The 24514-nt window shown below is 34.1% G+C and overlaps 1 protein-coding gene across 5 annotated transcripts in view; it reads right to left on the reverse strand.

Moving 5' to 3' along the window:
* Positions 1 to 2168: 2168 nt before the first annotated feature.
* The window catches only part of PAK2 (p21 (RAC1) activated kinase 2), an 85558-nt gene continuing 63212 nt past the window's right edge, over positions 2169 to 24514 (reverse strand). For all 5 annotated transcript variants that reach the window (XM_082458651.1, XM_082458652.1, XM_082458655.1 and 2 more), the window contains 11 exons: positions 23889 to 23920; positions 22814 to 22918; positions 21588 to 21720; positions 16532 to 16595; positions 15084 to 15132; positions 14489 to 14601; positions 13059 to 13176; positions 11153 to 11252; positions 8838 to 9034; positions 6499 to 6636; positions 2169 to 6039 (listed from right to left, as the gene is read on the reverse strand). In XM_082458651.1, the coding sequence (XP_082314777.1) occupies positions 5953 to 6039; positions 6499 to 6636; positions 8838 to 9034; positions 11153 to 11252; positions 13059 to 13176; positions 14489 to 14601; positions 15084 to 15132; positions 16532 to 16595; positions 21588 to 21720; positions 22814 to 22918; positions 23889 to 23920 (1136 nt within the window). In that variant the 3' untranslated portion in view covers positions 2169 to 5952. The remainder of the gene's footprint in view (positions 6040 to 6498; positions 6637 to 8837; positions 9035 to 11152; positions 11253 to 13058; positions 13177 to 14488; positions 14602 to 15083; positions 15133 to 16531; positions 16596 to 21587; positions 21721 to 22813; positions 22919 to 23888; positions 23921 to 24514) is intronic.

Genomic DNA, 24514 nt, shown 5'->3' on the forward strand with positions numbered 1-24514 from the left:
AGCTCCAGAGAGGCAGAAAAATGGGTTACATATAAAGATGTTATCAGAAATGGCAGGTTTTTAAGATAATGAAGCAGGGACTTCAAAATTCTCAAGGAAGATTATTTCCAATCTAAAATCCTGTACTATCAATTAAATGTGAGACATTTTCAGACATGCAAGCTCTTAAAAATCTTAACCTATATGCACCCTTCCTCAGGACACTAATGAAAGATGTACTTCTCCAGGACACTAATGAAAGATGTACTTCTCCAAAATGCGGAATAAACCAAGCAAGAGGAAACAAAGGATCTAAACTCAGGAGAAAAGTGAAACTGAGTTTCAGATGCCCGAGGGCAGAAGGCCTGGAGAGAAAGAGCCCAAACTGGAGCCCTAATCAAGTTCCCGGAAAGAAAAGGGAACTGTCCTTATCCAAGACATTTAATTCTATAGAAAATTGTCTTCAGAGGGCTCTTGCAGTGAGTTTGGAAAAACTTAGTGATAGAAACATAGAAACTTTCAAAGGAAACAAAAAGACAAAATTAACAATAAGAAAAGCAAAGAGTTGCACAAGAAATGACACGTGGTGATAATAAATTACTCAAGAGAACAACAGTCCCACATAGTCATAAGGTAAAAACTGACCGCTAATCCAATAAAACTTTGCCACCTTTCTTAATTGGGAGACTAGAGGGAGTAGAAATGGGAAAATGGGATGGTATAATAGTAACCAAATTCTCAACTGTCATAACAGGAAGTTTCCAGAAAAAGTAAAATACAGAAATGTCAAGAAATACTTGTAGGACTTCCCTGGTGGTGCAGTGGTTAAGAATCCGCCTGCCAATGCAGGGGACACAGGTTCGAGCCCCGGTCCGGGAAGATCCCACATGCTGTGTGCGCTACAACTACTGAGCCTGCGTGCTGCAACTACGCGCCTAGCCCGCACGCCTAGAGCCCGTGCTCCGCAACAAGAGAAGCCACCGCAATGAGAAGCCCACGCACCGCAACAAAGAGTAGCCCCCGCTCGCCGCAACTAGAGAAAGCCCGTGTTGCAACAACTAAGACCAAACACAGCCAAAATAAATAAATAAATAAAATTAATTAAAAAAAAAACCAAACAAAAACCGAAATTAAAAAAGTTAAAAAAAAAAAGAAATACCTGTATAAGTATATAATATAGAAATCTGAAAATTAATGCATGCTAAAACCAGCTCAAAGTTAAAAGCAGAGGCCTCTGTGGAGCAGGACTCTGCAGTGAGAAAGTTTGCAGCTGGGGACTGGCACTATTTATAATGACTCCTTTATGATTATCTGACTTTTTAATCTGTGCATATTATTTTGTTAAAAACCTAAAATAAAGGTCAAAAAAGACCTTTCCCTTCATTGTTCTACTCTTCCTCCTCTTCAAAAGATAAAAACTTGTTAAATGATTGGCATAAAAAATAATTCCCTAATTTAAAAAAGTCACAAATATCAAAATAGTAGTAAAGCATGTGTTAAGCTCCTACAAATAGTGCTTTTCAATAAAATCAATCATCTAGGCATTTTTGAACTTTTCTTAGGCAAATGTTTTGGGCATTTGCTATAGTTAAAGAAATACAAATGTCAGAATAGCACAAAGCAGTTTTATAGTGTAACGAATAAATTTTATGCAGTCATTGCCTACACCCCCCCACTCCAGGCTAAAAAATGTATAATTTTGTTTTTTCATAGTGAACTCTCTATAATGCACCTGTTCTCCATGTCAGCATATCCAACATTCAAATTAAATGCGTATAATGAAGTGATGCCTTAACGTATGGCACTTTTAAAGATTTCTTGGTGCATTTAACACAAAAATTCTAGTAAAATTCTTATTACTTCACCTAGGTAAGCATTAGAATTTCAGGCCAAATTATTGAAGGTATTTCAACAGATCAGAAGTGCTTCCCTGGGTCTGATAGCCAGAACATTTTGAACAAATTTATTCTGAACCTGATTTAGAAGAGCGAAGGCTCAAGCTTATTACTCATTAATTTTTGAAAACCTTTCCAATTTGGAGCTCTGTAATACATTCATGGTGCCGTGGCATGTTTAAAAAATATTCATCCTTAAAAATACTAGAACGTTCTTTGAAAACCTATTACACTTATTCTTTTAAGCTATTCTGATCTAAAGAAAGAATTAAAGTTTTAGTAAAAGGGAAAATGAACATTTAAAAAAGTTTATTTCTAGCCCTGAAAGAACAAAATTATTGAACAAGGTCATCAAATACAGCAGTTAATGTCAATGTAACAATTAAATAACTGAATGGGATTAAATTAAAAATAAAAGTCAATATAAAATTTGAAGACAAAACAGAAAAGACAAGTTACTTTCACTTAGTTCCATTTCTATCTAACAAAAACAAAAACAAAAACAAAACAAAACAAACAAACAAAAAAAACACAAGACATTCCTACCAAAGATGTTTGACAGAATTATCATACATTTCTTTCTCTCTCATTTGGCAACATTCTAGAATGGTGAATGAGAAAGACTTCAGTTCTCTCAAGGCCAGGCCAGTGCTTGGTTCTCCTTTGTAATTCCCACAATATCTACCACAGTGTCTTTGTCAAAGTGGTCAATAAATGTGTTAGTGAGAAATAAAATCTCTGTGTGTGTGTATTTTTTCCACCTTTATTACACATACTCATATACACACACTGTGGAAAAACTGATTTTAGTTGTTTATTGTGGGAGCAGTTGAGACAAGGAAGACAATCTGCTTTTTATATTACTATAATTTCACTTAAAAAAACCCCAAAAGAATCTTAATCTGGATTTTAGCTATATTCCATAATGATTTTTTGACATTTCACTGGATATGGATCTCAGTACATTTAAAAACTTTTAGATTAAAAAACTGATGCAAATTTGAGCACCCATTTTTTTTTTTCTAATTATAGCTACTGCCTGATCAGATCTAAAATTATTCTGGCTAGAATACGATGTATATATAAACAAACATGTATTTATGTGAGCCCTACAAAGAAATACTCATAGGTAGTTTTAAATTGCTTATTAAAGGCACAGGTCATTTAGGACTGGTGGTAACTAGATACATTTTAAGCAGCTTAATATTTATATGTTGAGAAGAGAATTTGTACTGTGTGCCAGGCACTCAACACATGAAAACAGAGTTGTGTTAGCCTTAGTTTCTTATGCTAGCACAATCACTCTACTTGTTTACTATTCTATGTAGGATGAAATATTCAATATTTTCATGGTTTCCCAGTTTTAACTGTCCCTAAAAGCAGCAAAAGGAACAAGAGGAGAAGGAAACTTTTAGACTGCCAGAGAGTCTGAAATATAATAAATACTACAGTAATATTGTCTTAATAACAAAAGAGGACTACTAAGGTAATTTTTAGATTTAAATGGGAATTTTCATTCTAAAGTAATGACAAAAAGGTAAATACAAAAGGCAGTTATTAAAAAAAAAACCATGAATCTTGATTCAGATATAATTTTTCTTGCAACAACATGTGAACATTTTAATTTAAAATTAATAAATCACAATTCTGTATTGCTTTTAAGATTAAGATTATTCAATAATTGACACATTTCAGAATTAACCAAAGTACATTTCTATTACAAGTTAGTTTATCCAAGTAAGTAAAGAATAAACCACAGCGTAGCTCCCTTAACCTAGGAGTCAGGTTTTAATGACAAAGTCCGTTGCCAGCAATGGACATGCAGGTAACCATCAAGGAAGTTGTAAATACAAACCCCAAACTGCTTCTATAAACTGAAAAGACCTTTGTTGAGTCACAGGCATAAAAATGGGGCATTGGCACTGCATTCAGTGAATATGGCCTTTATGACTTACGCATGGAAGTGCCTTCTAGAGTGGTCATGAGGATCACAGTCTTATACCATCTAGTTGGTTTTCTATTTCATTGGTAGCATCTTCTTTATCATAATCCATCCAGACAACTATTTACAAAGAATGTTCAAATCTGGAACTCAAGAGACACTGTAGCTTTCCACCAGAAATAAACCAGCTTATTTCTGTAAAGTAATTTAGTAATAGCTGTAGAAGGCCAATATAATCCAGAGAAAAATGAAATCAAGAATCAAATTGAAAACAGAGACTATTAAGTGCTCTAGATACAAGTTTCACTAATTATCTTACTTATTTTCGTGAAAACCTTCCTGCATTACCAATTAAAAAAACAAACAAACCCCACCAGCCATTTCTATCCTTATACCTGTATCTTAACACAGACATGATGGGAATGATAGGAAATAAAACTCATATTAAGTTCTCCTAATGTACTCCAAAACATCAAAATTATTTTTATTCATGATTTGTACTATTGCAGGATCGCAAGTAGGTGTGAAGTCAATTAGGAGCGAATGGTGGGAACAAAAAGCCAGAACCAAAGCACATATTTTTCTCTTTCATGTGGCTCTTGGCATGTCAGAAGGGACAATACTGCCTCCAAAAGCCAAACAATTAAAATGATGAGAGAAGAAGAGGAGAGGAGGGGAAGGGAGAAGAGAGGGCACTCTAATAATTAATGCTACAGGTCACAGACCTTTTTTAAATCTTTAAAATAAAAAATGTATTGCTATCAACAAGCACATTTCATTACTCTTTCTTTCTCCAGTTTTTTACATGAATATTATTTACTTATTTGAAAAAAATCTAAAGTAACTCAACATCTCAAATGACCCATGAATTTACCAAGAAGTACTTTGTCACTTAAGTTCTCACAGACAATAAAAATGTTGGTAATGGGCTGGGAACAATGTTTATAACAAATCTCTACAGTTTACTGGTCAGAAGCTGCATCTCTAAGTAACTGACATTTCTCTTTCATGAATATAATCTTATCTATTTTAGAGCTCACCAAGGTTCAAGCCTCTCACTTTGTCTCTGCTAGCTCCAAATATTTTTTACCTTTAAATGGAAAAAACAAGGTTAACTTTTAAATTCTGAAAATTCAATGGTTATTATATTATTTACCATGGGAAGGGGGGGGAGGAGTAGGGTGAGAAAGGATTAATTAAAAAACAAACTAGCTAAAATTACAACATATACAGAAACTTATTTCCAAAATGAAGGGAAAAAAAGAGGGAAGGGGAAAGTAGCGGCACAAACCAAAGTCCTGAAGCCAAATCTGAAGAGGACATAGAAAGAAAAACGAAAGTGTAAGAAAGTAGAGTCAATGGGATTCTTTTTCTGTTTCAATGATTTAGTTATAAATATAGATTATTAGTCTTCTCTCTATACATGTAACAAATGCCAAACAACTCACTATTATGAAATTTTTAAAACTGGTTCTTTCACATTTGTTAAAAAAGGTAAAAATCACATACTTTTCTTCCCTTCCTTCAGTTCAAATTCTGAACTGAAATATTACATGTAACAATAGCTGGTTCTAACTTCTATACAAAGTTAAACCATATTGAACTCCTTTGCCAATATAAGGAGCTACAAAATTTCTATCACACTTGCCTCCAATTTAGGCATAAGAAACATTTCTCAAAGCAACTCAAAAGGAGCAAGTCAAGGAAAAGAAAGTTATGAAGAAGAGAGAAAAGAAGACTAGCAGATAAAACACATACTCTGCAAAACTCAAATCTGCCATTCAAGTACTGAAAATACCCCAAAAGGGACAATGAATGGGATCTATTATAATGAAGTCAGCAAAATAAAATGCAAATCTCAAGCATGATAAATGGCCCTGATGGGCTTTCTGCTGAAAGACGTAAGGCTAGTGATTCAGTCCACAATTCCTTTTGGACCCTAAAGAAGGCATTCAATAGAAAGTTGTCATTCTGTTTTGCAATTTTTTCTTGGTTGTCTTCAGGAAATAGTAGCTTGTTTTTTTCCTCCATGTTATGTAGACCATTTCTTTAAACCCCAAAAGAATAATATTTTTCATATATTAAAAGACTTCTTTTAGAAAATGGAAAAAAGAATATGAGGCCACGGCAATGATGTTAACGGTTACTCTTCATTGCTTCTTTAGCTGCCATGATCAGTGGTGTCAAGCTGGATAATGGTTTGGCCAGTTTCAGGAAGGGATGCTGTCAGAAAGAGTGAGGGAAAATAAATGTAAATGTCACCAGTTTAGAAGCTAAATATTTCCTTTCAATTAAGCCCCAAAGACTACTTTATGGATCATAATTTATTTAACAAACACATATTTCAGTACTTATATAAAATCAACAAAATCACTACATCACTCCTATGGTTGAAAGTGTAGTCTTTTTAGTTTTTCTCATATTATAAAATCTCAGTTAAATGACCCAGATACCCATGCCTGCAATGAACTGGTGTGAGAACTGGTAATATGAAAAACTCATACATTTATCCCAGTATTATGGGTATTTTATTCCCAGCAGATAAAATCCTAAACTGCAGCAGCTGCCATGCTGCTGGTGATGAATGAATAGTGAAATGTAATTATTAACCCTATGTAAACTTTCTGCCGGTTACTCAAAAAAGTCAACTTTTTCCCAAAATAGTATTATTTCCAAATTCACCTGTAACAATTCTCTGGCTGAACCCCTTTTCTCCACATCCATCTCCAAACATCGATTTAAGAAATCCCGAAATATTGGGGAAAGTTTCTCTGGGTTTTGAAGTTCTGGGGTTCCATTAGTCGCTATCAGGTACAAGGCCTAAGAATAGAAGAACAACCCTGACATACTTAAGATAGCTCAACAAAGTTAGAGAGTACTTTAAAGTTTATGGATCTTTTACGTATTTATAGACAATTGTCATACACACTAAACTGCGGTTATTATTTCTACCCATTTCGATTAGATATTTTTCACTTTATTTTTAGATGTTACATTTCCCTGACTTTTTTTCAAAATTATCTTCACCTTTTTCTTTGTTTGGATTATAAATACATATTGATAAATAAAACTACCACTATAATAAAATGGTATAAAGAAAAATGACCACAATCCCACCATCCACATATAGTATCCTATTTATCTTTCTTAAGATTTTTTTTCGAAGTCATACCACATTTCAAAACAATGGGATTTGTTGAAACCGCTTTAAGAAATTTTAAACTAGCTATATCTATATGGCTATAGACGAACAGGTGGAACACACAGGATTTTTAAGGCAATGAAAATACTCTTTAAGATACTTTTATAATGGACACGTTATTCAGTATACATTTGTCCAAACCCATGACATATGACATCAAGAGTGAACCCTAATGTAAACTATAGACTCTGGATGATAATGATGTGTCAGTGTAGGTTCAATGATTGTAACAAATGTACCCTCTGTGAGGGATGGTGATAATGGGGGAGGTTATGCATGTGTAGGGGGAGAGGGCATATGGGAAATCTCTGTACTTTTCTCTCAGTATTGCTGTGAACATGAAACTGCTCTAAAAAAAACAAAGTCTTTAAAAAAAAAAAAAACAAAACCCGAAACAAAACTAGCTATATCCCACCCTCATCATTACTATCAATAATAACAGATTAGATCCACAAAATTATTTTAATGGCTGAATTGAATAGTGTCTTATTATATGGGTGCTTCATAATTTAGTCAATCCCCTTTGGAAAATCCCTGTATTCTTTATGTAATTCTCTGACTATTTTCTTTGAATTCCTAGAAATGGAATTAAAAAAAAAAACAAAACCTCAATAGACTTTCTGAAAGAAGTTTTAGATGTATAGAAAATTGAGCAGATAGTACATAGCTCCCATATACCACCCCTACACACACACACACACACAACACACACACACAGAGTTCCCCCATTATTAAAATCGTACATTAGTATGGTACACTATGTTACAAGTGATGAACCAATATTGACACACTTTCATTAAACAGAAGTCTGTAGTTTACATTGGGGTTCACTCTTTGTATTGCACAGTTCTATGGGTTTTGACAAATGTACACTATCATGCAACTACCATTATAGTATCACACAGAATACTTTCACTGCCCTAAAAATTCCCTGTGTTCCACCTATTGGTTATTATGAATAATGCTGCCATGAACATTTGTGTACAAGTTCTTGGGTGGATGAATGCTTTTAATTCTCTTGGTTATTTACCTAGCAGTGGAACTGCCAAGTCACATGGTAACTCAAAGTTAATTTTTACAGGAACTGTCAAACTGTTTTCCAAAGTGCTGTACCATTTTACATTTCCACTAGCAATGTATGAGGGTTCCAATTTCTTCACATTCTCACCAACACTTATCATTGTCTGCCTTTTTGATTACAGTCATTCTAGTAAGGGTGTAGTGATCTTGTTGAGGCTTTGATTTGCATTTCCTTATTAACTACTGATACTGAGTCATATATGATAATTTAAAAGAAGTAAAAGATAAAAGAGAAAGAAAGAAAGATGGAACTCTCCACCTCAGCTGCTGGAATACGTACATAACTGTTTAAAATCTACTGACTTCATCTGTTTCTCAGAACCCTCACTCTTTTGTTTGAATATGGGCTTTAACATTGCCATCTACACAGCCTTCTCATAGATGTGATCCTGCTTTCCTCTTTGTACCTGGGGGTACAGAGGCCAAGGTTCAAAGTCAACAACCTGAAGGATATATCTAGAGTCCCTTAATTCTGCAGAAAAGTGACCAAATTCTTACTTATGTGCAAATTTAGAAACCATACAGCTTACCAAAAATTTACAAACTCTTTACACATAACACATTCAACTCAATAAGCCAGAAGCAAATGATTTTTAGATGTAGAGTGAGGGCAGAGACTAGGTTTTATCAACTTTGTATCCTAAATTCTTGGCCAGTGCCTGGCAAAAGCAAGTTCTAAATAAATGATTTAAAGAAAATTATTTTTCTTAAAATAAGTCTGGTATTTAATTGGTCTTACCCTCAAAGGATTTTCATTGAGGTATGGAGGCTCTCCTTCTACCATCTCAATAGCCATAATACCCAGAGACCAGATGTCAACCTTAGGGCCATAAGCTTTCCGTGTAACCACCTCTGGTGCCATCCAGTATGGCGTTCCAACCATAGTACTTCGCTTGCTCTGCTCAGGGGTGATCTGGGCACAGAAACCAAAGTCAGCTATAAAACAAAATAAAACATCTTGAGTTAATGGTGTCCATGGGTTGTTTAAGAGTTTACTTTATATGATTTAACTAATTACATTTGAGTATTCAGCCTCTTAATTTTTAAGAATGTATTAATAAAGAAAACCAGAATGGGCTTATAAATATTTTGATGATGTTATATACTCTCACTTTTTAACTTTTACTTCCCACAAGTAGAGGGTAAATTATCAGGAAGCCTTTTATTCTAAATAATTCTATCCTAAAAATTTTAATAAAGTTGAAAAAGTCTGAAAGAAAAAGTCACCAAAGCTGGACACCAAAGCTATGTCCACTGTGAATCAGGCAAAGGCCAGGAAGTGGAAATTACTTTTGAAGAAAATAAACAGAAGCTAGAATTAATAATAATAAGCATCTAACTCAGCAGAGAGCCTAGAAAAAGAACATGTTTAACTGCAACTGTACCTACAAGGTCTTCACCAGCATTACTCTATTCCAACCACCTCATTTATAACTGAAGAGCAGAATGCCTAATTTAGTACCCAGTATTAATTTAGTGGAAAAGTCAAGATGAGAATCTAGAATTTTTTCCTTCCTTCTACTGTTAAACCCATTCTACTCCATATGTAAATACTGTTAACATTTAGGTTTGTAAGCTTTAGACTTTTCGTTATGCATTTCCAAATGTACAAATAATACCCGTGAACTGATTGGTTTATTTGACCTAGTTAGGATATTTTGTAAACTGCTTTTTAAAACCTAATTTTTTAAATATCTTTCCATATTAGTATGTTAACCCACCTCATTATTATAACTACACAACTTCATGGAACATAAAAATACCATAATGTATTTAACCATTTCTGTACTACTAAACATTTAAGATATTGTTGGTTTTTCTTTACAAGGTTGCAGAGAACATTTTTGTACTTATTGCTGTGCATATGTTCAGTAATTCTATAGGAGAGAATCCTAAAAGAGCAATTGTTAGGTCAAATCATAACATTTACAGCTAAAATGAGTGCTTATAACTGTTCCAAGTATAATACCTCATAAGAATTAACATACCTCATGATAACTTTATGAGACAGGCATATTTACTACTATTATGATTTCCATTTTACAAATGGGGAAACTGAGGCATACATATTTTTAGATAACTTATCCAAGATCATTCATCTAGTAAGTGGTAGAGCCATGGTAACATATTATCCAAAAAAGTCAAATTTAGTTTTCCTGTGTATCCACCAAAAATGTATGAGAATGTCAATTTCTAGTTTTCCCATTAAAATTACAATTATTAACTATATATTCCGACCATCTGATAGAACCTGGGTCCCCTTTCTTGTGGTTGAATAACCTTCGGAGGATCTATCTTAAAAAAAGAGATGTTGAAAAAGGAGCCAAACTCTTCTAGGCAAACAGAAGAAAAAGTTTTTGGTCTCTTGATCTAAGAAATGCCTTGAATTTTGCATAGTTGGAGAAACCTCAGTAGAAGTTCTTCTTGAATCCTCCAGAGGACATGGTTGGAACTGAAGATTATAGCTAGCAGAGGAAAGGAGGTTTTTTTTTTTTTTCCATGACTCTACCATGTCTGATACAGAAGTTAATTAGGGAAAGAGGTTTACACATGGTTTTTTTCAGACCTTGTCATCTCTGACATAAGAGTCATACAGCCCTCCCCCAATTAGGCCACCATCTACCAAATCCAGAGAAAGATGAACAGCATAATGACAAAAACCTACCCCAACAGGTAGCAGAGATAAATCCAAGTTTATGTTTGGAAGACAGCACCAACATTATAATAGTCCCAGACACTGTTACTCAGTGCTTTACATTTTTACTACTCAGAAGAATGCTCTGAGATAGGTACTGTTATTTTCCTTATCATACAAATGAGAAAATGGACACAAAAAGAGATTACGTAACTCACCCAAAATTATTCAGCAAGTAGTAGCAGATCTGCTATTTAAACTCAAGCTGTCCAGCTGACAGTCCATATCTTTTTACTACTATTCTCCCCCACTCCATGTATTGCCATAAAAATGTTAATAGCAGAAGAGGGTTTTTACTTAAACAAAAGGCAGAAAATTATAAGTAACATATAAATGTTATTTGTTCACTTGTTACTCACTAAGTTTAACAGATCCTTCCATGCCCAAAAGCACATTGTCGCTTTTGATGTCTCTGTGGATCACTTGATTAGCATGTAAAAACTCCAATGCCTGTAAACACTGAACAGGAGAAAAACATCTATCAATGAAACAGTCCCTGAAAAGTCTAAGGGAAGTTCACATACACTATTTATGACCTAAGCACCACCTCTAGTAACTAGCAGAAGACACTCTAATAATACATTTATGAAGAAAAAAATCCTGTCACATGCAGTTATGAAAATAAGACACCTTAAATAATTAGATCCCCCTCTTCCCACTCTCTGCTCTTATCCAGAGACAAATATTAAATAATGTCTTATCTAGTCCTATTTCTGCCACAGATTATTTAATACCATAGAATATCACTTAGTCTTCAATGTTCTCATTTATGAAATGGTGGGTGGGTCTACATGATTTCTAGGCCTGCTCAGGTTTAAGTGCCTAAAGGTATGCAGCACTTGGTAAAGATGCACAAGGCTTTTTAGAAATCATTTCAACAGTAAAGGATAAACTTGTGATCATTCCCATTTGAATCTGAAATATGCCGAAGTCTAATCAATGTAAGCCACTGGGGGTCTGGTTCTCTCCAGCTGTTCAATGCTATGTAAAATATTTTCTTCATTTCTTCTATGGTAGGTTTTACATAAAGCTATACCCACACCCTAGACACCAATGATGATCCTGGACACCACTTCCCTCTTATGCCATATTTCAGAAAGCACTGAGTCAAAAGAGCAGAAGAACTACTCTCACTTCCTTAAAAACAAGAATGAAATTCAATTTTAAAAATCTGCTTGCTATGTTTTTTTAATGTAAATTGAGTATAAATGGTAACTTGGAAAAAGTTGTTTTTATTTCTTACCCCCATTAAAGTAGAACAACAAATAAAGTCTGTACATCATTAATAACAAAAATCTCATTCAAAATACTCTACTATTCAAAGAAAAAAACCAGATTAACTGTGTATTACTGCAATACATTTACCAAGCATTTAAACAGATTCCTGAAAAGAACAAATCCCCAGAAAAATACTTGTGTAAACAAATAGAAACAAATGTTATCACAATTAGAGGAACTACTAAAATAATTTTATATTGATTATGAAAAAAATTATTAGAAAAACAAATTAAGTATAAATAGATAAATCCTTAAGTTTTTATCAGCTTTTAAGTGATCAAACATTCTTTGTTAAGGGATATATTATTGTTTCCCTCCTGAAAGAGTCAAGAGGGCTCCCCTTAGGTGAAACATAATTACATTAGAATTAAAAGTTTCAAAGAATACTTTTTTAAAAACACCTAATAAAAGGTGAAAAAGGAAAAACATCACACATACTGTTCTTACATGAACAAAGTATATAATTTACTTATAATTCACTGTAAAAATGCTGAAAGCCAAATCACAGGAAACATAATAGTCGTAAGAACTTTTACAATTTTGTCCTTTGTGACAATGATTCCTAGGATATTCGAAGAAAGTACTGTTGCAGTTTTAATGACAATAAGCAAATCATCAACCTAAGTCTCATCTGTACGAAAAGATTACATGGAAGAAAGAAAGGCTCATTTTTGGCTTAGATGTAGGCAATGTGGCAGAATTCTACTAGCCTAAGCAAACAGTATGTCTCAAATTCATTAATGAATATCATCTCATTGGTCACCTTTAATGAGATCGATAAAGCCACAAGTAAACTTATTAAATAATACTTAGGGTGAAGATGTGTACCACTTTGTCCTTGTTTCCACTGTTGAGTGGTGTATTTTTAATGGCACTCTCTCTCACCCTTAAAAGTATCCTGCTTGGATAATAACTAAAAATTTGCTTTTTTTCACATCCTGTTAACCACATTGTTACTGTAACTTTTCAAAAAGGGAGCAAACTCACCTCTCTGCATACAGCAGCAATCTGTGCTTCATCCATGCAGGTCTCTGTTACAACATCAGTAAGTGATCCCCCAGCAAGGTACTCCATTACCACAAACAATTCATCTCCCACCAGGTAACTAAAAAAAGAACATAAAAAATACATTCACACTTTTACTTTTTCTAAACACGTGGTACTCTATATTGAAGAATTCAAATGTTAGGAATCCTAATTTAAAAAACTAGAAAGCTGGTAGCTTTGATAGCTGGGAAGAAAACTGAAAAGTTGCTATGGAACAGCACACACACAAAAAAATAACTGAGGGTCATTATGATTTTCCCAAATCACTTCAAAATTTTGCCCACAATTCTAACTTGAGTGTGTATATAGATTATTCCAATTCAAATAACCTTGTATGGTAGGAATGATTTGTCCTGTTTTACAGGTGAAAAGATGGAGGCTTGGAAAGGCTAAGTAACTCATCCAAGGTCACACAGCCAGTAAGTGACAGAACCAGAACCTGAAGCCAAGCACAACTGATTCCAAAGCTTATGGCTTATCTTAACCACCATGCTTTACTGACTTGAAATACTATTTTAAAAGCAGAGAAATGTACCTGGAAAGTTTCTTTCTATGAACATGGTCCCCAGAGCTAGCCCTGAAGTCTAAAAATGTGTTTTCTTTTAACCCATTCAAAACAAATTTAAATATGGAAATTTAAAAAATCACCTATGATTCCCTATCTCCAATACAACCACTACTATAATTTTCATTTATTTTTCTACTATTCTTCTTTCATTCACATATATGTAACTGCTTTTAAAAAAAACAGATGTAAGGTAATTCCCTGGCGGTCCACTGGTTAGGACTCCGAGCTCTCACTGCCGAGGGCTCGGGTTCAAGCCCTGGTTGGGGAACTAAAATCCCATATGCCACATGGTGCAGCCAAATATAAAAAAATGTTTAAATTAAAAAAATTAAAAATGTAAGATACGTAATTTTCTCTTCTACTTTTTGTTCTGCTATTTAACATCAATTTCTAAATTAAGTGAGGTTCTGATAAACATGCTATTTGCCCCTGAAAGACAAAATTTGAAATAAAAACTGACTTGAAAGTTTAAAAACTGTGTGGTCAGTCACCTCTGTCAGTCAAGACATGAATCATAGCCAACGTCTCCTTAATGTTTCTGCTTCTGATCATTTGTAATTAATATGAGCACCAGCAGCAATGTCCTTCATTTAACTGCCTTCTCTCGCTTACCAAGTGATACCTATGTAGAAGAAGGACCTTCTAAACTGTAACATGCTATTTTTACCTCTCCTCCTCCTTCAAGTTTACTTTTCAGTGTTGACACTCAACCCTAGTCTAACTAAACTGGCTAGCCCCCAAAGCTATGAGACTTAAAATTTCAACATTTTTCTCCCAATGTTTAAGAAATATTTATATTTACCTGTCTAAGAAGTTAACTATGTTGGGATTCTTTAATTCTTTCATCACCAGAATCTCATTAATGATCAATTCCTTCTTTGGCTGTTTCTGTAAATTAATCTGCTTAATAGCAACCTATGATGGAAACGGAAAAAAAAAGTCAGAACAAGTTTCCTAATGCTCTTAGAAAATTACAAACACTGATCAGTTAATAATCTAATTTATTACATACATACTATACGATGAGATTATAATTTACTCATAGGCAGTACTTTAACTTCTACACTGCCTATCCACAATTCTTTGTAATACATAGAGCTTAAATATTTTTAGATTTCTCTTGAAATCTTAATGCAAGGTCAGCCCAGTGCCAGCAATTAATCCTCTTTTCATCCCAAGCTGGGAAAATAATTTTTAAAATATTTATTTATGAAACCAAACACGTAATTACTTCTTTTTTCCCCTCAAAAAGGAAAGTGCTATAAAATTACCTAGAGTAATTCTTTCAACATATCGAACTGCAAAAGAGATTCCTTATTGATTATTCACAGGCAGATCTAGTTTCTTCCCATATTAAAAGCTAATGCTAACACCCAGAAGTATGAAAAGGTAGCTACCTCTTGTCCCAATGCCACATCAGTAGCAGTGAAAACTGTGCCAGAAGCCCTAGGGAAAAAAAGACACAACCAGATTTAAGGTTTCTAAATCATTCTCATTTATAACATCCAAAGACTTTATACTCAGAACAACTAAAAAGAGGTTAAAGAACGTTGAAGACTCAACATCTTTAAAAGAAGTAAAAGCAAAAACAAAGGGGGAAAAAATAAGAAAAAGGGGCAATTCTTGTGGCCAAAACTTATGTTAGAAATTTGTCATAAATTTCAGATCTACAAAAATACAGAAAAAAGATAAAGAAAAGAAAGAAAAAAGTCACATATTCTCATGGATCCACTGCCCTGTTTAAGAAACAAAGAACTACAAATAAATTTGAAGGTTCTTATGTGCCCTTTCCAAAGGCATCCTACCTCCTCCCAAAAGTAATCTATATTGGGTATTTATTCTGTATTTGATGTGCATCATTTCCATGTATTTCTCTATACTTTATTAAGCCCATAGGTGTGTACCACTATAGAAAATGTTTCACATAATTTTTTAACTTCATATAAATGATTTCATTTTATGTATTTTCTTGTAATTTGCTTTTTAAATTCAACACTGGACTGGGGATGGTCATCCATATGGAGAGGTGTTATCCTTGTTCATTTGTAATTATTACATTTATTATCCAGTATACTATTTATAATTTATCCATTCTCAGGCAGAAGAATATTAACATGATTTTCAATTTCTTGTTACTAAAACCAGTGCTGCAAGTGATTAAAAAGAAATTCATAAGGAAGTTTTCAAAAAGACTCAAGCTCACTTTCTAAACTCACAGAACACTTTCCAGAGATTAATAACATTAAAAATTCAAGATGTTCATTTGCTCCCAAGCAACAGAAAAAAAGATTTCAGTTAGCATACTTTAAAGATACAAATTATTGGGAATTCCCTGGAGATGCAGTGGTTAGGACTCCGTGTTTCCACTGAAGGGGGCCTGGGTTCAATCCCTGCTCGGGGAACTAAGATCCCATGAGCCGTTTGGCGCAGCCAAAAAATAATTAATAATAATTTTTTAAAAAATACAAATTATTGAACAAAATCAGAAGATCAGTAGAATTAAATATCCATACTCAATGACGTGATTAAAATGTAGGTTTTTAAAACGATAATCCTGTAGTAAATTTTCTTACTGTCTTCTAAATATTTGCCGGGCAATTTTCCCACCCATCTAATTTCTTATCACCAACGTGAAATAACACTTAAGAAGAAACAATGTACAATCACTGCTAAGTAGTACAGTATTTTAATAGCATCTAGAAATAAATGCATTACTTATTTACACAAATCCAAGGATACTACTCATAGAATACCAGAAGTGCTCAATGTCAGCAGGCAAAAGAGATATCATGCTGGACACCCAGGAAATAATGAATATTCTGGTAATACAGTCACAAATACTTACCCTTGCCCAATTTTTTCATATCTTGTGTATTTTTTCTTAGGGTCACCTATGCTTACAATAGTTCCTATTTTAAACAAAAACAACAAAAAGTTGGAAACTCAGTCAAGCATTTAAAAATTGTAAACTAATTCTGATAACATTATTTCTTTTAATAACCTCCACTGACTTTAGAACAGTAGTTTTCAAACATAACACTAAGTTTCAAAAATAATGTATGTTTCAAACACAAAACACTAAAGAAACAATTAATACAAATAAAAAAGTATCAGAAGCAAGAAGATACATTTCCACTAGGTTAGACCTCCTAACTAATGTTTTGATTATCCCATTTTCTCAAAAATGACCACGTTTTAGAATGACCAACGGTACTAGTTTTCTTGAGACTAAGGGGGTTTTAGGATGTGGCATGTTCAGTCTTAAAACTGGTAAATTCCCAGGGAAAGGAAAAGTTGGTCATCCTACTTTTCATACTCCACTGAAATGTACTAAACTAACGATAAGTTATAAAACTACTCACTATGAGAAAAAAAAATTTTTATATATATATAAAATATCCAAATGGAAAACCCTAAATGGCTTTTCTGACTCTTCTTGTATATCTTATATCTTTGAATATATTTAGGAAACCACTTATTACTATAAACATTACTCTAATGAGAACTAATCATACATCTGTTTTAGGAAAGTTCACTATGTCACAACTAAGAAACATGTTTTATTTTACTTTATTTAACTTTTAATTTTACATTGGAGTATAGCTGACTAAAAATGTTGTGATAGTTTCAGGTGCACAGCAAAGGGACTCAGCCATACATATACATGTATCCACTCTCCCCCAAACTCCCCTCCCATCCAGGCTGCCACATAACATTGGGCAGAGTTCCCTGTGCTATACAGTAGGTCCTTGTTGGTTATCCTTTTTTTATTAAAAAAATTTTTTTAATTTTTGGTTGTGTTGGGTCTTCGTTGCTACGCGAGGGCTTTCTCTAGTTGCAGTGAGCAGGGGCTACTCTTCGTTGCGGTGCACAGACTTCTCATTGCTGTGGCTTCTCTTGTTGTGGAGCACGGGCTCTAGGAGCGCAGGCTTCAGTAGTTGTGGCACGCAGGCTCAGCAGTTGTGGCACACCGGCTTAGTTGCTCCGTGGCATGTGGGATCTTCCCGGACCAGCGATCGAATCCGTGTCCCCTGCATTGGCAGGCGGATTCTTAACCACTGTGTTACCAGGGAAGTCCCTGGTTATCCATTTTAAATATAGCAGTGTCTACATGTTGATTCCAAACTCCCTAACTATCCCTTCCCTCATTCTTCCCACCCGGTAACCATAAGTTCATTCTCTAAGTCTGTGAGTCTGTTTCTGTTTTGTAAATAAGTTCATTTGTATCATTTCTTTTTAGATTGCCCATATAAGCGATATCATACAACATTTCTCTTTCTCTGACTTACTTCACTCAATATAACAATCTCTAGGTCCATCCATGGTGCTGCAAATGGCATTATTTCATTCTTTTTAATGGCTGAGTAATATTCCACTGTATGTATGTACCACATCTTCTTTATCCATTCCTCTGTCGAGGGACATTTAGGTTGCTTCCATGTCTTGGCTATTGTAAACAGTGCTCCAATGAACACTGGGGTGCATGCATTCTTTCGGACCATGTTTTTCTCCAGATATATGCCCAGGAGTGGGACTCTAGTGTCATGTGGTAGCTCTACTTTTAGGTTTTTAAGGAACCTCCATACTGTTCTCCATAGTGGCTGTACCAATTTACATTCCCACCAACAGTGTAGGAGGGTTCCCATCTCTCTGCACCCTCTCCAGCATTTATTGTTTGTGGATTTTTTGATGAAAGCCATTTTGACTGGTGTGAGGTGATATCTCATTGTAGTTTTGACTTGTATTTCTCTAATAATTAGCGATGTTGACCATTTTTTCATGTGTCTCTCGGCCACCTGTGTCTTCTTTGGAGAAATGTCTATTTAGGTCTTCTGCCCATTTTTTGATTGGGTTGTTTGTTTTGATAATATTAAGCCTCATGAACTGTTTGTAAATTCTGGAGACTAATCCCTTGTCAGTCACATCATTTGCAAATATTTTCTCCCAATCTGTGGGTTGTCTTTTCGTTTTGTTTATAGTTTCCTTTGCTGTGCAAAAGCTTTTGAGTTTAATTAGGTCCCCTTTGTTTATTTTTGTTTTTATTTCCATTATTCTGGGAGACAGATTAAAAAAGATATTGTTGAGATTTATGTCAGAGAGTATTCTGCCTATGTTTTCCTCTAGGAATTTTAGAGTGTCCAGTCTCACATTTAGGTCTTTAATCCATTTTTGAGCTTATTTTTGTATATGGTGTTAAATAATGATCTAATTTCATTTTTTTACATGTAGCTGTCCAGTTTTCCCGCAACCATTTGTTGAAAAGACTGTCTTTCCACCATTGTGTAGTCTTGCCTCCTTTGTTGTAGATTAATTGATTATAGGTGCATGGGTTTATCTCTGGGCTTTCTATCCTGTTCCACTGATCTATATTTCTATTTGTGTGCCAGTACCATACGGTTTTGATGACTGTAGCTTTGTAGTATAGTCTGAAGTCAGGGAGCCTGATTCCTCCAGTTCCGTTTTTCTTTCTCCAGATTGCCTTGGCTATTTGGGGTCTTTTGTGTCTCCATACAAATTTTATGATTTTTTTGTTCTAGTTCTGTGAAAAATGCCATTGGTAATCTGATAGGGATTGCACTGAATCTGTAGATTGCCTTGGGTAGTATAGTCATTTTGACAATATTGATTCTTCCAATCCACGAACATGGTGTATCTTTCCATCTGTTTGTCTTCTTTGATTTCTTTCATCAGCGTCGTATAGTTTTCAGAGTACAGGTCTTTTGTCTCCTTAGGTAGGTTTACGCCTAGGTATTTTATTCTTTTGATGCAATGGTAAATGGGATTGTTTCTTGAACTTCTCTTTCTGATCTTTCGTTGTCAGTGTATAGAAATGCAACAGATTTCTGTGTATTAATTTTGTAACCTGCAACTTTACCAAATTCATTGATTAGCTCTAGTAGTTTTCTGGTAGCATCTTTAGGATCTACTTCGCATACTATCATGTCATCTGCAAACAGTGACAGTTTAACTTCTTCTTTTCCAGTTTGGATACGTTTTATTCCTTTTTCTTCTCTGACTGCTGTAGCTAGGACCTCCAAAACTATGTTGAATAAAAGTGGTGAGAGTGGACATCCTTGTCTTGTTCCTGATCTTAGAGGACATGCTTTCAGCTTTTCACCACTGAGTATGATATTAGCTGTAGGTTTGTAGTATATGCCCTTTACTATGTTGAGGTATGTTCCCTCTATGCCCACTTTCTGGAGAGTTTTTATCATACGTGCGTGCCGAATTTTGTCAAAAGCTTTTTCTGCATCTGTTGAGATGATCATATGGTTTTTATTCTTCAATTTGTTGGTGTGGTGTATCACACTGCTTGATTTGTAGATACTGAAAAATCCTTGCATCCCTGGGATAAGTACCAATTGATCATGGTGTATGATACTTTTACGGTATTATTGGATCCGGATTGCTAGTATTTTGTTGACTGTTTTTGCGTCAGTGATATGTTCATCAGTGATACTGGCTGTAATTTTCTTCTTTTGTGGTATCTTTCTCTGGTTTTGGTATCAGGGTGATGGTGGCCTCACAGAATGAGTTTAGGAGTTTTCCTTCCTCTGTAATTTTTTAGAACAGTTTCAGAAGGACAGGAGTTAGCTCTTCTCTAAATGTCTGATGGAGTTCGCCTGTGAAGCCATCAGGTTTTGGACTTTTGTTTGTTGGGAGTTTTTTAATCACAGTTTCAATTTCAGTGCTTGTGATTGGTCTGTTCATATTTTCTATTTATTCCTGGTTCAGTCTTGGAAGGCTGTACTTTTCTAAGAATTTTTCCATTTCTTCCAGCTTGTCCATTTTATTGGCATACAGTTGCTTGTAGTAAGTCTCTTATGATCCTTTGTATTTCTGCGGTGTCTGTTGTAACTTCTCCTTTTTCATTTCTGATTTTATTGATTTGAGTCCTCTCCCTCTTTTTCTTGATGAGTCTGGCTAATGGCTTATCAATTTTGTTTATCTTCTCAAAGAACCAGCTTTTAGTTTCATTGATCTTTGCTATTGTCTTCTTTCTCTCTACTTCATTTATTTCTGCTCTGATCTTCATGATTTCTTTCCTTCTACTAACTTTAGGTTTTGTTTATTCTTCTTTCTCTAGTTGCTTTAGGTGTAAGCTTAGGTTGTTTATTTGAGATTTTTCTTGAGAAACAGATTTTAAAATTAGGATGTTGTACATATAACTCTAACTTATATTCGTATTAACAGTAAGTCAAAACATGAGAAAACCACACTAAATTTTCACTTAAACTTTCACTAGGTAAAAGGAGAGAGGGGCATATCAAAGAAATTCACAGAAATAATCCAGTTTTACATAGGTACCCAACCTCAAGCCTACTGCAAATATACAATATTTTTCCTTGATCCCTCTAGGTCAGTATCCTTTATAACTAAAGTTGCTATAGACTTGTAATGAGACGTTATTGCTACCCTCTCTCTGGCACTGTGTGTATTATTTCCAGTGCTTGATCCAGGCCAATGATGGTTGATGGATGAAAAAGGAGAAAAGAAAAAAATATATTTTATGCTTACACATATTATCTATATAGGCCATTTTGTTTAGTTAGTTAGGGACATATTGTATTCTACAGGTGTGCATAAATATATACAAACTTCCTTTGATAAAGTTTCCAACTAGGACCCTTAGATTTGGCCCTTTGAGAAGAAGTATTGCTCCCCAAAGTACTGACTATTTTGCAAAGATGCTGCTCACTAGCCAGCACATAATAATAGGAAAACAAAGAACAGTATTATTTTGGCTTTACTACACTAATTGAAGCCGTTGTTCCTAGAAGAAAACAATTTATTTTTTATGTCTTAAGCTAACATATAAGACATAAATTAAGATCCATCTGGGCCAAACGTTTCAGGGGCTATTAAAAATTTAAGAATAATGTAAAATGTAGTTAACATACTTAATTTCTCCATAATCTCTTCATCTGTCATTTTGGCCTTCTTTTTCTGTTTGTCTGAAGTCTTGGCACCACTATCAACATTAGAATCACCAACTGGTGCAGGAACAGGATCAATTACAGACCGTGTATAAATCTGCAGAGAAACAGTTAATTACTGAGACTTGAGGAAAAATATTTTTAGGTATTCTTACTGGCACACTATTCAGTTCTTTGATTTTTGACAAAAACTAAGTTGTCCTCAGTGTTCTAAAGAATGAGATTAGTATTTTCAGACTTGTCTTATAAAAGACTGGTAACTAAGATGCAATGTGAAACATTTTTCTTTGGCACGACATGTATATATTTTAAAAGTCTGTTTAGCAAAACAGCAGATCTGTGAATGAAATTTAAGTGTAACCAGATTACAGAAAATAATATGCCAGAAATGAAGCAAAAAGAAGTACAAGTTTAAAAATCATATTTTTTCTACAAGAGAGAAATAAGGAGCAAAGAAACCCTGATGTTGAAATAACTATTATTAATTTCCACAAAAATTTTTTATACAAATATAATATCTACCATTTCACTGCAAACAGCCAGTTCTAAATGGTAAAGAAAATAGACCTATCATTAGATGAGGATCCAATGGCAGTCCTTAGAGCCTTACCTGCCTATTGTGCCAACACTTCACCATGCTCCCCCGACTTTATTTGTATTAGTACAGGGAGAGGGACAGGACTCTTTCTGTCTCTATCTAAGGTTTTTATTGTTAAAATTCTCCCATATCTGTTAGAAACTTCACTCTCGGCAGCCTCTTGAATGTTACCAAGGCTTTAAGAGAAATGTTAAATGGGAGTTAAATACATACTTTGGATAAGAGGTAAGATCCAAGTTTTAGATACAGTAATTTTCTGCACTGAGATAAACAGAAAAAGGCAGAGAAACAGATGCGTTCTCTGGAACAGATGGTGTAATACAGAAAGAAAACAAAATGAGAAAAGTATTTTAACTTTTAAAGGATCCATTCGATTTTAATTTTCAAAAAACTAGTTTTAAAAAAAAAAAAAAACAACTAGTTTTTTGATGAGTGGTGTTTAGGTAAAGCTCTCCTAGTCAAATATCCCATATTAAAACATTTTAAGCCTGAGGACTTTTAAAAACTTAATCACTGGAAGTCAAATACAGACTGCTTTTTAAAATACACACGCACAGACACACACAACCCAATTCACAAATCAGAAACTCACTGATTTTGTATGATCTGGTCGTGGGGCAATAACAGGAGGAGGAGTCTCTTCATCATCATCGTCTTCTTCTGTTACTACTGCTGTTTCCGAACCCTTGGTATTCAGCTGCATTTATCACACGAACAAAGTGAGGAAGACAAGTCAAATATAAAAACACGTTAAAATATGACTATCTCTCTTTTTCACCATACTTGAAAAAATATTTAATAGCTCATTTCAAAGCAATAAAACCTCACTGGTTCTAATCTAATCATTTAAAAAGTGAAGGTAATTCTATACGTTACAGAAAAGTTTATGAAACAAATGTATACAGTAAATACCAAGTATTCTTAAGAGGGAATTCACATCTTTTATAGAGAATTTTATACCCTTTTAACAAGCCCAAAAAGTAAACAATCATTTCATTTGTTAAGACCAAAAACAAAAATCCTCTGGACTTTGTATAAGTCAGAGTTTTCTGGCTATTTAAAACAGCTAGATTCACCAGAAGAAGTTGTGGCTAACAAAGCAAAAGAGGAAGGCATTATCCTTTATACAGAGCTTATTATATGCCAGGTGTATGCTAGGTAGGTACTTTACATGTTATTACATATAGTCTTCAAATAACTCCAGGAGACTGTGTCCTCCTAATTGAGGAATTGAAAATAAAATAGCTACTGTTTGCAAGAGGTATTTGTGCTTACATGATAACTTAGATAAAGTTTCAGACAACTCTGAAGATTCTGACAGGCTTCTATTGTTCAGTATATTTCCAGTCTATATTCAGTAGGATGATGCCAGAGGAAAATGCTGGCAAGTTCTTTGTATTCATGTTTATATATGGAAACATTACCAAAAGTAGCTAAACTGCTCTAAAGATCATAAGCTTTAGTTACTTTAAGCATCATCTGAGGAAATTCTATTTGCTTAATATGGCTTCCTCAAATAATCAAGTGGCTAGCTAAAAACATATATCAATATTAAGTAGCTATTTCTAGAGGCTGTAATTTATTTCAGAATGTAAAATAAAAACTGAGACTTGTTTTGGGTAACTTAAATTAGAACAAGAGCTATAAGAAATAACATATTAACTTACTGCTGGTGTTCCAGACGGGAAGCCATCTTTCTCTGAATAGAAAACAGAAAATAATGCTAAGTTAACAATTCAAAAAATAAAACAATTTTATACAATAAAAGGAAAAAAAGATAAAGCAGAGCAAGTAAAAAGTTCTTAGACTGGTTTCATTTTAAGTTGAATTAAGTCTTGAGAAAAACAATATCAGTATTCAAACAAGAATTTACATATTATAAACCTCAAATTTAATGGAACTCTGTAAATTTGCTAAAAATCATTGAATTGTATACTTCAAGTGGGTGAATTTTACAGCATGAAATTATACCTTAATAAAAAAATTTTATTTGAAACTATACCTGTATTTATTAAAATAAAACAGAAGTCTATTCATAATGATATTTTTCTCCAGCAAACTGCCTATCAAGGAACTTAAAAAACCAACAGTAACTCTGAAAAGGAAAATTATTGACATAAATTTTGATCAGTATGAAAGCATATCCCTGAAGACAAAACACAGTTCATGAAGACTAAACATCACAATATTCATTCTGGAGTTTAGAAGAGCAAGTTTTGTTTTACCTTTCAAAATGACGAGACACACACACACGTGAATATACCATTCTTTGTTCAAACACTGATTAAAAAAA

The sequence above is a fragment of the Balaenoptera physalus genome, assembly GCF_965194825.1.
Source record: "Balaenoptera physalus genome assembly, chromosome: 4".
Lineage (NCBI taxonomy): Eukaryota > Metazoa > Chordata > Mammalia > Artiodactyla > Balaenopteridae > Balaenoptera > Balaenoptera physalus.